A 17,189-nucleotide genomic window follows, 5' to 3' on the forward strand; every position below is an offset into this window, starting at 1 on the left:
ATAGTTATATAAAGCTTGGTATCTAGTTTAAATTGATAAACTAGAAAGCAGGGAATAAATACTGAGCAATAAGAACAATTATTAAGGAACAATCATTAAGGAAAAAATGATATACTGTAACAATCTCTTGCAACTGTCTCCATATTTCTTCCATTCAGCTATTCTGTCTCGTCCAAGCATGAAAAAGTTGATTTTTTGGAAGGCAATACCCAGAATCCCCCAGCCACAACAATCAAAAGCTTTGCAATACAAGTCTTCTAAATCCTAAGGATTCTAGGAGGCTTGTATTGCAAAAAGGAAACTTTCCAGGCCCCCCTCCCCCGCCCGCCACCACTTCTGCTACAGCTGGCCATGGATCTTTTGCCCGTACATGCTCTGGATCACAGTTATTATTTCTGGGTAAAACTATTTTTCAAGGGTAAAGTCAATTTGCTGGATCCAACAGTCTTAGATAATGCAACCAGAAAGCCGAATTACAAGTACCAATGCCAGGCTATTTTCCGCTTCATTTACATTCTAAAGACCTAATGCTGTCATGCTACAGATCATGAGTCACTGTGTTTTTAAATTTAATGAGGTAAGAGTTTGATGTTTGATCAATATGTTACTGAGCTTTTTATAACTCTGGGGTGGTAAACGGCTTTGGATTCTTGTCTTTCCACTGTCCTTTATTGTGTCCTTCAGTGTTGAAGAGTTTTTATAAACTGTTATCACTGAAACAAGAAAAAGAGGTTTGATCCCTGTTGTGGAGCAATGGCACCTTTTAACACAGCAGTGTTGACAAGAACCCCAGTTTGCCCAAAAGGACCTTACAGAACTTCACAGAGTCTAGAAGAGTGATGTTTTTGGACTATAGCTTTCAGCCAGCATGACCATTTGTAAGTGTTGCTCACTTTCTTAGATATTACACAGATGATATGCTATAAGAATTTTGTTTTTTATTTTATTCCTTTCTCAGAAAGCTGATTCTCCTATGATCTGCATCATTAACAGCTCAGTGGCTTAGATAAGTGGCTGAGGTTCCAGAAATTAGGAATTTGATTTCCTTATTGTGCCTCCTGGGAGAAGAGCCAGCTTGGGTGGTCTTGGGCAAGCTGCACAGTCCCATAGCTCCCCCAGGAGAAAAGACTGGGAAACTATTTCTGAGTATTCTCTGTCTGGAAAACCCTGGAAATGTTCACTGATTTGACAGAAAACAATTATTCTTCTTTTACTGTAGAGATGGGCATGACTCAAGTTATTGAGCTTTGTATAAAGGGCGCCACATGGCACAAGTGCCACAATGACCCCTTCTCCCTGGCCAACTGGCCCGCTTGCCTGGCACCTTGCACCACCAGGATCCTCCTCCTCTGGCAGTGCTCCAGTCTGGCTGGGAACTCAGCCTGCCCTTCCCTGCCCCCTCTGGCAGCTGAACACTCATTGGCTGCACAGGGAAAATCCCTGTCCTGCTTCCTTGTCAAGAGTGGTCAGCTTCCAGAGGAGGCAGGGAAGGGCAGGCTGAGTTCCCAGCCAGACTAGAGTGCCACCAAAGAAGGAGGACCCCGACAGCATGCAGCACAAGGTGAGTGGGTCAACTGGCTGGGGAGAAGGCTGATGAGTATTAGTGGCATCTGTGGTGCTGCACAGCATGCTTCATACAAAGCATGATGACTTGAATTGTGCCCATCTCTATTGTACTGTTAGAATAATACATGTGAGGAGTCTAAATGGAGTCATGTTCCATAGCATTTCTACCTGATCTGCTGTTCTGATGAATGCAGCTTCTGCCCCCCCCCCCTTTCCTTCCATGTTAGAACCTATCTCTGAACAATGAATATATCCCAGCCTTGGCCTGGAAGCTGCACCATATTTGATCTCTGAGCATTTCAGGCTGAACCTCCCCTTCTCCCATGACTCATTCTCATGTTAAATTGGTACCTATAAGGATAATCTGTATTAACAGGTCCTTCTCAGTGGTGTATATGTTCAAGAGCAGGTGTTCACCTTGGTTCACTGAGTCCCAAAATGCAGACAAGATTTGTTGACCACCATTAAAAACAAAACAAAACAGGTTATCATCTCTAGGAGGAAGAGGGTATTTTGTAAATCTAATGGATCTTAGATGATCATTCAAGATCAAGCATCTCCCAAATCACTTGCAATTCCTCCATAAGTTTCATGATGCAAACAGGTCTACTCTTATGGTGACTTACTACACTAAGTCACAATTAGAGTAGGTCCATTTACATCAATGGAACTTATGCTGGAGGTGATTCACCAAATGATTCTTGATTAAATAAACCTATTGTAATTTAGTATGTTAAATAACAGGATTTTAGCCACTGTCTTCAGTGGTGTGATTCAAATAAATTAACAATAGGTTCTATGTCCTCCCCTCTCGTCCTCCTCCTGCTTCTGCCCTGCCCCCCCCCCGTTGGGGCAAGGCAGGCCTGCTTCCTCTGATTGGTCGGCGGCAGCAAAGGGGGCGGGTGGCCTGGCACCCTGCCTCCTCTCCTTTCCGCATTGACTTTGGTGCTTTTCCACATGGAAGGAGAAGGAAGCTGGAAGCAAAAGGGAGGGCACCTGAGTAAACAAGCAAACAGGGATAAAGAGGAGGGGCAATGGCTGGGCTGTCAAGCCAAGAAGATGCAAAGAGAGACAAAGGAGCAGCATAGCAACCAGGTGAGGTGAGCACTGGGCAAAGAGTGAAGGTTTCAGTGGTGGGATCTTTAAGGAGAACTCTTCTCTCACTATTATTGGAAGCACATTTGGTGGGGATGTATAAATATACCTGATGGGCGGGATATAAATCACGTAAATAAATAAATAAATAAATAAATAAATAAATAAATAAATAAATAAATAAATAAATAAATAAATAAATAAATGTGAGGCAACAGCTTTCTTAATGGCCATTTTCAAACTGTGGAACTTTCTACCAAGGAAGGCTGGATTATTCCTACACAACGCATTTATAGCAGTTCAATATTGCTTTAACTGTTATGTCTATATTCTACAAAATGTTGAGATCTTAAGTTCACTGAGGTACTTAGGATTCTTTTCTGTGGTCGAGGGGAGTACAACAGAGCTCCTAGCAGACAATTCTAGAGGCTTCACCAAACAACAAATCCCAGAATACAGATTCTGTGTTTGTTGTTTAAGGTTTTAATGCTTGATTCAGTAGTTGACACTGTGCATCTAGCAGCAAATATTACAGATGATCAAAATGTATGCTTTCACATTCATTTCAAATGAAATGTGTTCAATGGGAATACAGTCCGTTCATTCTACTGTATACCACTGTGCTCTGAAGAGATCAAAGAGTTTCACCCTCAGTACTCTCCCTGACACTATTATGAAAAATTCCATAATTTCATATTGACACAAGGGCTTAGTTTTTATATACCTGAAGGAGGATATGGGGATGACTACATTGGCCATTTACACCAAATTGGGTGGAGATGAATTGAATTAAAAACCTGGTGACTACACAACAGAAAGCTCAATGCAGGGAGGTCTGTTGTGGAATTGCCTTTTTTTTTGAGCAAGGAATCATCTTTGTTGTTGTTGTTGTTCAATCAGCAGGAGCAGCTTAAATTTGTTTTGATCAGTTTGACATTGCTTTTGTCTTCTTTCTGCCCAGTGTATCTACCTGATCCAATGCCAAGTGGCACTCATGAGGTTGTCAGTTTCCCTTAGCTGCTGATTGAGCCTAGTCTCCCCACAGGTTCGTTATTTTTAAGAGGTTTCAGCTTTGCACTGGAACAAACCACTGCAAGGGCTATTATGAGAACAATTTTTTTAAAAGAGAGAGATGTGGAATTTGCCATTAGCACCTTATTAGCACATTATGGCTAATAAGCCTCTGCAAACCAAGCTCTCTCCTTCTGTCCTGCTGATGCTTGCAAATAGTCATCTGGATAACTACAGCAATTCACTTCAGATAACCTGATTTGCACCCTAATAGGGATTCTGGAAAGCTGGAAAATGTCCAGAGGAGTATGACCAAGTGCTAAACAGTCTGGAACCCAAAGTCTATGAGCTACAGCTGAGAGAGTTGGATGCATTTAGCTTTGAGAAGATAAGATGAAGAAGTGATATGATAGCCATCTTCAGATATCTGAAGGGCTGCTATGTGCAAAGTGGAACAAGGTTCCTTTCTCCTGTTCCAGAAATGGATTCCATCTGCGAGAAAGGAGATTTCAAATAAACAGTAGGAAAAGTTTTGATTAAGAACTGTTCAATAGTACACTGGAAGGTAGTGGGTTTTCCTTTTTTGGAGATTCTGTTTCCCTTTGGTCCTAACAAACACTGGCTGAAATCCTGTTGCTTTCTCACATGTGCAGAAGGAAAACAACATAATATTCATTAACTTCTAGTTGGCAATCAATGAGTCACTGCTGAGATCCAGTTTTGCTCTAGAAATAATAATTTTTGTATGTCAATATTGCAATAATGCATAATCACAAAAACAATCTGCATTACATAGAGCCAACAACCTGTTTTGTCATGATTTCAGATTCTTATGCCTTTCTTAGCAAATATTCCAAGGCTAGTGATTTCCATGTTGGTTTTCATACTTTTCCCTCAACAGAGCTTCACTGTTGTAACCTTTAGGACTGGACCATTCAAGTGGACTATGGACCAGCATAGTGGCTTCCAGGTCACCTTGACCATAGATAATAGGATTTGTAATACAAAATAGCTGGAGGTCATTGGGTTGGAGAGAGCTACATTTCTGTGCAGGATCAACCATTCACTCCTCTGTTTCCTGACATGTCACCACCATTCCGCAGGGTATGAGGGTGGTTCAGAGGGTCCAAGAGGCAGGCATTATATTTCTAGGTTTCTTGTATTTTGGTAAGAAGCAGGTCTTTTGTGGAGGGAGGCAGATAAAAGCAGGACTGAGTAAGTAGGGCCTACCAAATAATGCATTTTGATATTTGTCTTTTATACTCTGTCTAAGTTAAGGTCACAACTCATGTAAGCAATAAAATTTTCAGCCCCTTCTAAATGCAAAGTCTGAGAGACATCCTGATGAAATGAACTATAACAATTAAAAATTCATACATTTAGAGCTCTTTCACCGACTATAATAAAACATTGTTTGTATGACAAAAATCTTGAAAAGTATAATATTACTAAGAGCTTGATACATTTTGGAAGCACAAATTTCTTATGCTTACTTGAAGTCATATAATTAATAAAAAAACTATACATTTGAAAAGAAGGTAGTGTACAATTCTATTAATACACATCCTTCAGCTAAGTGGCCATGTAGGTACCTATTAACTGATTTTGTTGATGTCATCTTTGAATCCATTATGCTACAAGCTATTTGTGGCATTTGATAAGGAAGTAAGTATTTTCAGTAAAAAAACCCACTAAGAGGCTGGCATTAATATATAAATCACTTGTGGAGAGTGATTCTGCTGAAAATAAAGTGCCTATGGCTGCAATCCTATATACACTTACCTGAGGGTAAGTCTCCTTGAACTTAGTGGAATTACCTTCTGAGTAGACATATATAGCATTGCATGGCATTATTAAGACCTCCTTGTCTATCATAGTTTACATCTAGTAACATAAGGTATGTGTTTGTTCCTCAAAGTATAAGGTATAGGTGTTGTTATTTTGACTTATAAACTTTCCTATAGTGCTAAAGCTCTCTCTTGGTGACCTACAAAATTCTGCAAAGAATATTTTACCCCCCTCCCCCCCCCAGTGAGCTGGGTATTCATTTTACCAACTTTGAAAGGATGGAAGGTTGAGTCAACCCTGAGTTTCACTTGAATTCGTTAGGATCAAACTAAGGTAATGAGCAGAAACTTCAGTGCAGTATTACAGTTCACTCACTGCACCATGAGGCTCTGTGCCAAAGCTTTGGCATTATATGATTCAATTTTAAAAACAAAAACTATCCAGTTTATGAATGTGGGATATTTTACTTCTGTAGCTATGATTCAAAATGCAAGAAAATGGCCCAATATTGCTGTACAATATCATGACTGTGTTGCCAGCAGGAAAAAGGATGCCAACCTTTACATAACAAAGAGCAGCTTGAATGTTGGCAACACCAATGGCAACAGTCAGGATGGTCTACAGGATACCCTTTTGTGCTCACTGCCATTCACAAAGTGACACCAAGTAAGGGAAAATCCCAAAGCTGATTCCTTTTCCCCCATCACTTCTCACAAAGCAATTGTCAGGGCTGTTTTTCAACAAGTTAAGCACAAGAGGGCATCCTGCAGACCATCTTGATTGCTTTAATCCTAACTGCAGCTTAAATAAAAAGTTTGTACTAATTAGGCTCTAGAATAAAGCCACTGAATCAGTGAAACTTAATTGTGTTGTGACTTACTAACTTCTCATTGATCAAACAGTTTTCCAAAAGTACATCTTTGTGACCAGCAGTCGAATATCAGTGTTCATTCTGAATTTCATTGGGATGAACTCTGTCACCATGCCTAAATATTTAGTTACTTAAATAGTAAATCTTTTTCCCAATCACAGAGATATAACATAAGTCCTAGTCAAGTGATTGGTAATCCACTTTGAGTAAATATGCAAAGAGGAGATTGTGTTAGCCCTTCCCCAGTCTTCTCCGTATGTGCAGACCAGTAGCCTAGAGAAAATACCCTCTTCAAGGCACGGAGAGAACCTCCTCTAACCTCGGTTTTCAAGCTTTCCTGATGACAAGAGGTGACCTCATCAGACGGTCATTCTATGAATTAACAGAAAATCAAGACAAAAGAATTATGGCATCTTAAAGACGGACAGATTACTTCAATTTTAACGTTCATGAGTTACAACCCACTTTCTCAGACACGTGGAACAACCATGTGAAAAGTATTTCCCCCATATTAAGAAAGTGATGAGGGTGATGATGGAAGGAGGATGGAACTAATGTGGTTATCTTCCGGATGTGTTTACAGAATCCCTGAATTGGGCTTAAGTTACACTGCAATTGTAATGGAATAGTTTCACTTCAGGAGGGATAATTTCACCACTTTTGCAAAACAGCATCAACCCTTACTAATACTTTTACGCTTATGGTGTGTGTATCTTCACTAAATGTATCACATGGTTGAAGCACTGGTGTCAGTTACGTCTTGTGCTTGTGCTTCCTTCTGTCTTGTTAACCTGGTTTGAGGTTACAAACAAACCAGACAGGAGGAACGTAGGTTTTGTACTGCAGGCCACTGGGTTATAGTGTGATGTGGTGTTAGTTTAAATAACTAAAATTAATAATATTCTAAAAACAAGAAAATAGAGTTGCTTTTAAAAATATTACTATTGAATGGCAGATCAGGGAATAGAGACGCAGCCTGTGCTGGATGGGGTTACGCTCCTCCTGAATACATGGCACATAGCTTGAGGGTACTCCTGGTTTCATCTCTGAGCCTGGATGCCCATATTTTGGTGGTGTCCAGGAATACCTTCTTTGCACAGTTAAAACTAGTGCACCAGCTGCAGCCGTTCCAGAAGAGGTTTGATCTGGCCACCGTGACACATGCTTTAGTTAAATCCTGGCTAGAGTACTGTAACACACTCTACATGGGGTTTTGGAAAGTATCAGGAAACGTCTGCAGGTCCAAAATGCTGCAAGGATCACATGACTCTCTTGTTGCAGCAGCTCCACTGGTTGCTGATCCATTTCTTGTATTGACCCATAAAACCTTAAAAAGCTTGGGTGCAACTTATCTCAAACACCACATCTCCCTTTATGAGCCTGCATGAGTTTAAGATTGTCAGCAGAGGCCTGTCTCCTAGTCCCGCCTTCACAGCTGCACTTGGTGGAGACAGAGGAGAGGCCCTTCTCTGTTGCTGCTCCCAGACTCTGGAACTCCCTCCCATGAGAAGCCAGTTTGGCTCCAGTCTCACTGTCTTTCTGCAATCAGGCAAAGACCTTTCTCTTCAGGCAAGCTTTCTTTTGGTGATTGGACGTCCAAGGGTTTTTTTTAAATCAGGATTGCTCTATTTTTGTTGTTTCTTAATGTGTTTTTAGTACTGTATTGTTTTTATCTGTAAGCTTTTAATATAGTTGTTTAATTCTTTTTAAATATTGTAACTTATTATTTTTAGCTGTAATATTCTTTTTTAAAAATACAGTAAGCCACCTTGGATCCTTTTTAGGTGAAAGGTGGAGTGACAATATTTTCAGTAAATAAACAATAATGAACAATTTAATGATAACTAACTACATTTTGACTGCAAATACTTTCTTTTTAAGAGTAGCTTTTCAAGCTCCATGAAATAATTAGAATTTCCTGAACATACATAGAACAGCATTGACATATTTTACCTCACTGGAAGCTGTGTTGATGGCATTAAAAAAAAACAAGTATGCTGAAGTGGGACAGGCATCTTGATGCAAATTTATGGCTTCTCTTGTTGTTTTCTTCAGTCCTCTTTTATGCATAAAAGAAAAGGTGCTAATTTAAAGTTTGCAGTCTGACGGAACTGCCTGGTCTGCATAATAAAGCATGGACTAGATCAGTTTTAGTTTGGGAACTTTTAAGTTCATGGGCATGGCAAAATCGGTATTGTTTCTTTAGGGGATTTCCTGAATGTCAATCAAAGACCAGTCCTTCAAAATGCCAAGAAATGTTCATGCATGCACCTTTACAACACATGTAGTAGTAGTAGCAATAGTAATACAGTGGTGACTCGCATAGCGATGATAATCGGTGCAGCAAAAATCGCTGCAAAGCGATTTCGTCGCTATGTGATTTAAAAAAGCCCATAGGAATGCATTGAAACCCCTTCAATGTGTTCCTATGGGCTTCAGACTCACCTTTAAACGAAAATCCTCCATACGGTGGCCATTTTCACTGCCCGGTAAGCGAGGAATCCATCCCAGAAAACAGTGGGTGGCTATTTTTTTACCCGGCGGCCATTTTGGAACCACCGATCAGCTGTTAAAAATCATCGCTTTGCAATGATCGGTAAGCGAATTTTTCCCCATTTAAAACATTGCAATGCGATGGCAAAATCTTCATCGCTATGCAATTTCGTTGTTAAATGGGGCGCCCGTTAAGCGAGGCACCACTGTAGTAGTAGCAGCAGCAGCAGCAGCAACAACAACAACAACAACAACAACAACAACAACAACAACAACAATAATGTCAATTGCCAGGTCTCTGTATTACATTAGTTTTTTTGTTGTTGTTGTTGAAAATAAAGAATTGGAAAAACTAACAAAATACAGAGACCCCTGGCAATTGAAACATCTCACTTCTGGAAGAAACACACTTCGGTGGGAACAATATTGAGACATTTCACACAGTACTATAAGCAGTTGCAGATCTCAGAAATAACACCATCAGAGCTACAAAACCCAGAAATATTAGAAACAGCATACATACTGAGTCGATATTTAACAGATACTTAGGTTTTTGGTTAAAACTTGTATCTGTTATATAATACCAGTCAATGTTTTTATAGTTTTAATTGACTATGCCTGGTATTTTTGAACAACAACAACAATAACAATAATAATGGGTGCATCAGATAGAGAAGGTGTCAGAAAATGACAAAGTCAAGATCTTGTGGGATTTCCAGATCCAAACTAGACACCTTTAACATAATACACCAGACATAGTAGTAATAGAACAAAGAAATGCCTGGATCATTGACATTGCATTTCCAGGGGATGCCAGAGTTGAAAATAAAGGATTGGAAAAACTAACAAGATAAAGAGATCTGGCAATTGAAACATCTTGCTTGTGGATGAAACACACTTCAGTGGTCCCCGTAGTCATTGGGGCTTTGGGAACAATATCAAGAAATTCCACACGCTTTGGGAACAATATCAAGAAATTCCACACACTACTACAAGCAGTTGCGGATCTCAGAAATAACTCCGTCAGAGCTACAAAAACCGGCAATATTAGAAACAGTATACATAGTCTGACAATATTTAACAGGTTTTTGATTAACACTTGTATCTGTTATGTAATACCAGTTAATGTTTTTCTAATTCTGATTGACAGTGCCTGGTACAGTATTTCTGAATAATTTAGCAGCATTTCACTGCATGGACTTAACTGACTTTGTTTTCTGCTGGTTCGTCCAAATGTCCTATTCTTTAATGAGCAATGCATCCTAATTTCAGGTAGCAGAGAAGCAGCATTTACCTACGCCATCATTGCTGCTGGAGTAGCCCACGCGATCACTGCTGCCTGCACCCAGGGCAACTTGAGCGACTGTGGCTGTGACAAGGAGAAACAGGGACAGTACCACAAAGATGAAGGCTGGAAGTGGGGAGGCTGCTCCGCTGATATCCGATATGGAATAGGATTTGCCAAAGTGTTTGTGGACGCAAGGGAGATCAAGCAGAATGCAAGGACCCTCATGAACTTGCACAACAACGAGGCAGGGCGAAAGGTAGGCACTTCGGCTGACCTCTTCTCGGGCCATCATCATGTACCTTGTGCATATGCTGTGACAGCACTGTTTCTTTTTGGTTTGTGAGGAGAAGTATCTGCACATCACAGGATAATTCGTTGGGCAGATACTTGTTCCAGATCAACACTTTCACAATGGGGCCATACACTGGACTAGGACAAATTTCAAACCAAATTACCCAGATTGGACCAATTTGTATGTGGTCCAGACCAACGCAAAATGGCTAGGTTTAGGGCTGGGGGTGAAGCAAAAGGAATTTACATATTAATTTGTACCTGGAATACAAATCAAATCATATGAGACACAGATTGCTGCAGCCTTTTCCTTTCCTTTCCTCTCTGGAAACAACAACAGCATAATCTTAAAGTTGCCTAGAAAATAAGCTCTGAAAGTTAGTTATTTAAGATTTGATAGAGGTAGGCTTATTCCTCCCTTTAGACTCTATCATAGCTTCAAATCTCTTACATGTAGTTACAAGAGCAAGTATGATATATCCATTTTGGCTTTTCAATAGAAGTAAGTGAGAAGCTGAGAAATCTCCTTGGATCTAGGGCATGGACAGAATCGCATAGGACACAAATGGCTGCAGACCAAAATAGAATACATTCGAAAGCCCTGAACTGGCCTTCAAATGAGACCCCATGCACAGCCCACTTTGCAGCAGTGAGGACCTATCACGAACCCTCACCATCACAACCAGTGAGGAGTACTGCTGGGAGCTGTGGTCCAACCATCTCTGAGAGACTGGAATTTGCCTCCTTTCTCCTTTACAGTAATAAATCAGAAAGTGAAACCAATCAGGGCACAAAGAATTGTGTGTTATGATCGAAAACACCCTGCTTTGTGTGTAGCTCAAAGATGCAATGTTCTTCTGGTTTACGTAGCAATTCCTTATTTTCCATCACTGGAGAAAGCAATTGTGGGGGATTGTTGTCAGAGTCCTCACCCAACCATACCCAATATGGCCATAGGAGGCTGCCCTTGCTATCTGCTATTGGCAGGGCATTCTGGAGTGGGTGCTGTCACCCACAGCAGTTGCATGGCCTCTCCTACCCAGTGGCAACCACCTAAATTGGTCTATACTGTACAACAGGTCTAGAGGGCCAAGCATCTGCTTAGCTGATTCCTAGTCTATTTTGACAATATTAAAACTCAGCTAGTGGAGTGGAATTAATGAATTTCATGGTTCCTTTCCATCTTTGTATTGCTTGCCCTTCTGGAATATGGGAGCTGGCAGCTTTTCCTGAAGGAAGTCAGGAAGTTTCTCTTTTTTGCAGGAAGTTAAGCATCATTGTTTCTGGTCAGTGAGTATGATGCCCAAACATTTCCCTAAGAGCCCTACAGAACTTTATAGATCTCTAAGAAAAATTCAGAAGCCTGTATTTGTCACAGCTGGCATTTATCCAGAATGACATCAGACAGTTATTTCCAATTATATTAAAACTCATCTGAGTATCAAGTTATAAGTCTTTTCATTGTTGCAATAACTCCAGGCAACATCAACTTGTCTACTTCTACAAGCTTTGTTTATCTACATTGCTTCTATATTCCACAAACACAAAATACATCAAAGTTGTAAAAATCCAAATGTTTTATAGCTATGAAGACTGTAGGCACAAATGCTTAAACAATATGAGAAAACTGAACTTAAGTTGCAGGCAGATATTTACATTAGAATTCAATCTGAAATACAGGAACGTAATGCAATAAAATATCAAAAACAATGTCTTAATAACATTCTCAAAATGCAAAGTGTTATAGCCTAAAAAGCCATGTTGGTGTTCAGTGTGTGTGGCATGACTTGTTGTATTCTTGTATGGGGTTTCCCCCCCCGCATAGCGACGAATCCGGATAGCGACATTAATCCCGGAACGGATTAAACGTCGCTATGCGGGGCACCACTGTATATAGTACCCTAAAGTACTGTAAAGTACTGTGACAAGAGGGCTGGTGTGCTGTAGTCCATGGGATCACGAAGAGTCGGACACGACTAGACAACTAAACAACAACAACAAAGTACTGTAAAACCAGAGCACAGCAGCTACAGAAAGTGCAAGTTATAGGACTTTGCAAACACCATCTCTGGTCACATTAACTCATTGCAACATTTTACCAATTATTTCAATACACTTTCAACTCTGTCCTTTGCTTTACTTCCACATTGAACTGTCAGCTATGAAGGAAATTCCTTTTGCTCGTCAACCTTTTATGTACAGTGACCTTACTTGGCTAGGCAAGCTGCCTAACAGTTCTGCAACAACCGTTGGCAAACTGCTGTTCAAACCTCATTTTTAAAGTACAATGCACATTTTTAGGATTACATTTTCTGCACCCCTTAATTGTTTTAATGTTCTTTACATATAAAATTTCACATATCGACAACAGGACCTTCCAATATTCAAACAGTACCAGACTTTTTCTGGAACAGAAAAGGGAACAGAACTCAGAAACAGAAAGTTTCACTGTTAGTGGAAGGTGAACCTGCATGGTTTTTCAAGCAGTCCTTTACTTTCTGTCACTGGTGAAAGCAAATGTTTTGTTGTTGTTGTCGTTGTTGTTGTTAAATCTGTAAACCTATTGATAACAGAATTGTGGAACCTATGATTCTAAACATAACTCTAATGCATCTTCGGGAACCAGTCTACTAGTCATAAAAATCTATGCTCTTATATGCTTTTTCGTATCACTTTCATTACTGACAATATTTATCTAGAGGTTGATCTTTACTGGCTTCACCAGGCAAAGAGTACAAAACTACGCTTATAGTGGAAGTTGCTCCTCGCACCTGTAATGCGGTAAGAAAAAGTAAAGAACCTCAGGCAACCATTTCCGATAGTAAAACTTTGAACCACAACACATGAGCAATGGAAATGTTGGGACATCCATTTTATCATGAGTTGCAGCTATTCTGAAGGTTCACTGTGCTTATTTAATGGGAAACTACGAGTCATAATAGCTACCGTAGATATTACCTATATTACCTATCTAGCAAAGACAGGATTACTGTAAATATCAGTTGTTGGGGAATGTCACTGCCATTGCCCCAACATCCTGCTTGTGAGCTTTCCATAGGCTTCTGGTTGGTCATGGTGGGAAACAGGATTATGGGTTAGGTAGGCTTTTGACCTGATCTGGCATGGCTTTTCCTATGTGCTTCTGTTTGGCATTCTAGAACTAGAACTAGCTGGAATTTTTAGCATGTATACATTACTGAAACAGTGACGTCTACGTTGGATTGGGTATGTCGTGGGAATGGTTGATCGTTGGATTCCAAAAGATCTCCTGTATGGAGAATTAGTGCAGGGAAAGTGCCCCAGAGAGAGCTGCGATAAAAGGATATCTGCAAGCAGGATCTGAAGGCCTTAGGAATGGATCTCAACAGATGGGAAACCTTGACATCTGAGCATTCAGCCTGGAGGTAGGCGGTGAAGCATGGCCTCTCCCAGTTTGAAGAGACACTTGTTCAACAGGCTGAGGCAAAGAGGCAATCCCGAACCCAGGAAAACCAGGGAGCTGGACAAGGGACAGATTGTATTTGTCTTCAGTGTGGAAGGGATTGTCATTCTTGAATCGGCCTCCTCAGCCACACTAGATGCTGTTCCAAGTCCTCCATTCAGAGCACGTTACCATAGTCTCTCGAGACTGAAGGATGCCTAATCTAAATCTAATGTTTGGCATTCATTTAAGTATGATGCAATTGCTAAAGAGAATACCTTTTGCATTTCATTTCATCTGGCCTCCCTGTTTATGTTTTCCCCTCTCAGGCTATTGTACAGAAAGGTTCGTGTTATAATAAGGTGATGCAGGACTCCTTGTTGTAATTTTTATCTATACCTATGTATATAAATTCATAGGCTTGTCACCTGAGGATAATGCTTTGTGCATCTGAGGATGTAGTATCTAGTCTGTAAAAACTAAAGTGATCATAAATTTCACGAATACATAGATCATAAATTTGCTGGGTTTTTAAGAATCTCAGCATTCCATGACTTAAATCCAAAATAGGGTGACTGGACATTTGCTAGTGTAATGGGACTTCCTTTCCTTCTCTGCCTCCTGCACCTGCTACAACCTTATCCAGAAGGTTTCCCAGCTCCCTGGAGCAGATTTTGAGGGTGCATAAGGGGTACAGAAAATTGCTCATCTCTTAGTTCTTATGGCAGCCACATTTCAGTGCTGGATCCTACACTTAGTAGGCCTTCCTGTAGCAGACTTAAGATAGCTGCCTCTTGGTAAACAACAGTGCAGTTCTTGCTAGGGAAAGGTCTTATTTATGATAGCTGAGATGCTTTGGTCTCACATTCAGGTGAAGAGATTATCTCTCTCACAGCTGGTCCCCAAAGCAAAATATTAATGTACTTTGAGCTTCTTTTGTGGCTTAGTGTAAAGGCAGTTTTAATGATTGCCGTCTTGCTCCCAAACACTGGATCAGAAACCTGACTCCAGTCTCTTTGAAGTGGGAAACGGTTGTCATACTTTGTCCGTATCATCCTTTAATCTGAAGGGCCATGTCTGTTACATCACTTATACATAAATGAAGGCAATAATTAGACCATAATATGTGATTCATTTGGGATACGGAGCAACTTCTTTCTCTTCCTCCAATTTGGCAACAAAATAATTCTTAGTAAAGTATGAGAAACTTGCCTCAGGTTTGGTGGATCCATAGGGGTGTGACCTATGCACTGGACTTCTGGATGTACCTATCAATAAGGATAGTATATATCCAATTTCTGAAACAGATAATCAAAACACCATAATGTGGTATCAATAAAATGCCACAATGTGGTTCCAATGTACACATAACTGTCCATCCAATAGGTAACTTAAAAGACTCTGTTTTCATGTAGGTTCATGTAATAACTGCAGGAAAAGCCTTCATGCAACTGATGCGTACGTACTAAGGACTGTGGAAATCTCATCTTTCTGATGAGTACTGGAAGTCCAAGTAATTTATGTTTTTCAGCTAAATGTTAATTGAACTGAATTATTTCTCCATCTTACACACCCAGTCACTGGTGATATGGATACTGTATAACTCAGGGTGGGAAAGTGCAATGTTATATTTCAAATAAGATACAGATTTTTGGCAGGGCGTGTCACAAAGAACAGCATTTTGCATCATACTTCCCTCCCTCTCCCGCACAGATGTCACACATAGTGTTAGAAATGGTTGGAATTTGAAATTTCTATTAGGGACACCCTAACTCAGAAACAACTCAAAGATATGTTTTTAAATGTCATCTACCTGCAAGCAAACCATTTACACTAGCTAGAGGTATTTGATCTTCATTTTGCTTGTTGCTATGTTATGTGACATCAAGTCGCATCCTACTCATGACGATAAGGTTCTCAGGGTATGTGAGATATTTAAGGAGTCATATTAATATTGACTCCCTCCAGTAAGGTTCCATAGTTGAGCATGACTTGAAGCCCAGGTCTTCTGAGTCTTAATTGACCACTTTAATCACTACTCAACATTGGCTTTCATCATTTTGTTTAGCTACCCACATTAACAAATGGAATGCCCTCCAATATGAAGTGTTTCACTTCATGGAAATAAATGAGGAGTAGGTTTAACAACTTATGTTCAATTTTATCATGCCATGCTCTCCTTTAATCCTTAATATCACTGTGACCATGAAGTATGGGTATTTATTCCCTTCAGGCAAAGTTCAATGAATATATAAGAGAGTTAGTTGAACTCAAGCTACTGGCTTTGGTACTGACATTTATCTATCTGCTTGTTATGGTGCTCCTGTTTAGCCTTCCTTCCTTCCTTCCTTCCTTCCTTCCTTCCTTCCTTCCTTCCTTCCTTCCTTCCTTCCTTCCTTCCTTCCTTCCTTCCTTCCTTCCTTCCTTCCTTCAAGGAATTCAAGGCACTGTTCATGGTCCTAGTCCCCCTATAATGATGACAACTCTGTTAAGTAAATTAGGTGACTTATTTTTACCATGAAGCTCACTGTGGGAGCTTGGTTCCATCACTATCTCTCACCCTAACGTTTTGCTTCCCTGAAGTGTTTTTTCTAGAGACATTCTGTAGATGCATAGTATTAGCACAGAACTGGCTCTTGTAATGCAAGATTAAAAGCTGGTACCTAAAAAATCTGAGCATGAAAGCTTTCACTCCATGGAAATATTACTGGGAAGAATAAGGTGTGCACCTGACTATTTCCCAGGGATGTACAGAAACTGACAAGGTATCTACACACTCCCTCAATGTAGAACTGCTGAATAATCTTGGAATTGTTACCAATACACTGGTCTGATAGTCTGTCGCAGGACTGAATGATAGCACTCATGGTCTACAAACAAGTGGAGGAATGTTGAGTGTTCAGCAGTGGGTTTTGTTGTAGACTTACAGCATGTCAATATTTTAATATTAAATTTAGACTTTCTTCATATATATGCCACAAATGAACAATACATTTGTTGGTACAAACAAAATCCCACAAGAATGCACACAAATTTTGAGTTTTCAAGAAGGCTGTATTTTTCAAAAAGATGGTAGCCATCAATTAAAGTGAGTTTAAATATGGGGAGTGTGGGACTGAACTAGGTGTGCAGGTATCAGATTACACATAGAAAGGCATGCTGGGACCTATGTTTTCTTCTCTAAAAACAGACACAACAAAAAACACCACAAAACAAGCTTCTCAGGAAACATAGTGTGAAAGAATACTTCTTTTGTCTGTTGTGAAATTCCTATAATTTTGATTCATTAGATACTGCCAGCTTCTAATCTTGCATTACAACTCAGAGAGAAAAGCATCTACCCATTTTCTTCACACCATTAATAC

General features: G+C 40.0%; 1 protein-coding gene across 1 annotated transcript in view; it reads left to right on the forward strand.

Moving 5' to 3' along the window:
* The window catches only part of WNT7A (Wnt family member 7A), a 58,625-nt gene that overhangs the window by 18,864 nt on the left and 22,572 nt on the right, over nt 1-17,189 (forward strand). The window contains exon 3 of the mRNA XM_020798500.3: nt 10,097-10,368. Coding sequence (XP_020654159.1) covers nt 10,097-10,368 — 272 coding nt within the window. The remainder of the gene's footprint in view (nt 1-10,096; nt 10,369-17,189) is intronic.

This window comes from Pogona vitticeps, chromosome 2, assembly GCF_051106095.1.
Source record: "Pogona vitticeps strain Pit_001003342236 chromosome 2, PviZW2.1, whole genome shotgun sequence".
NCBI classification, from domain to species: Eukaryota; Metazoa; Chordata; class Lepidosauria; order Squamata; family Agamidae; genus Pogona; species Pogona vitticeps.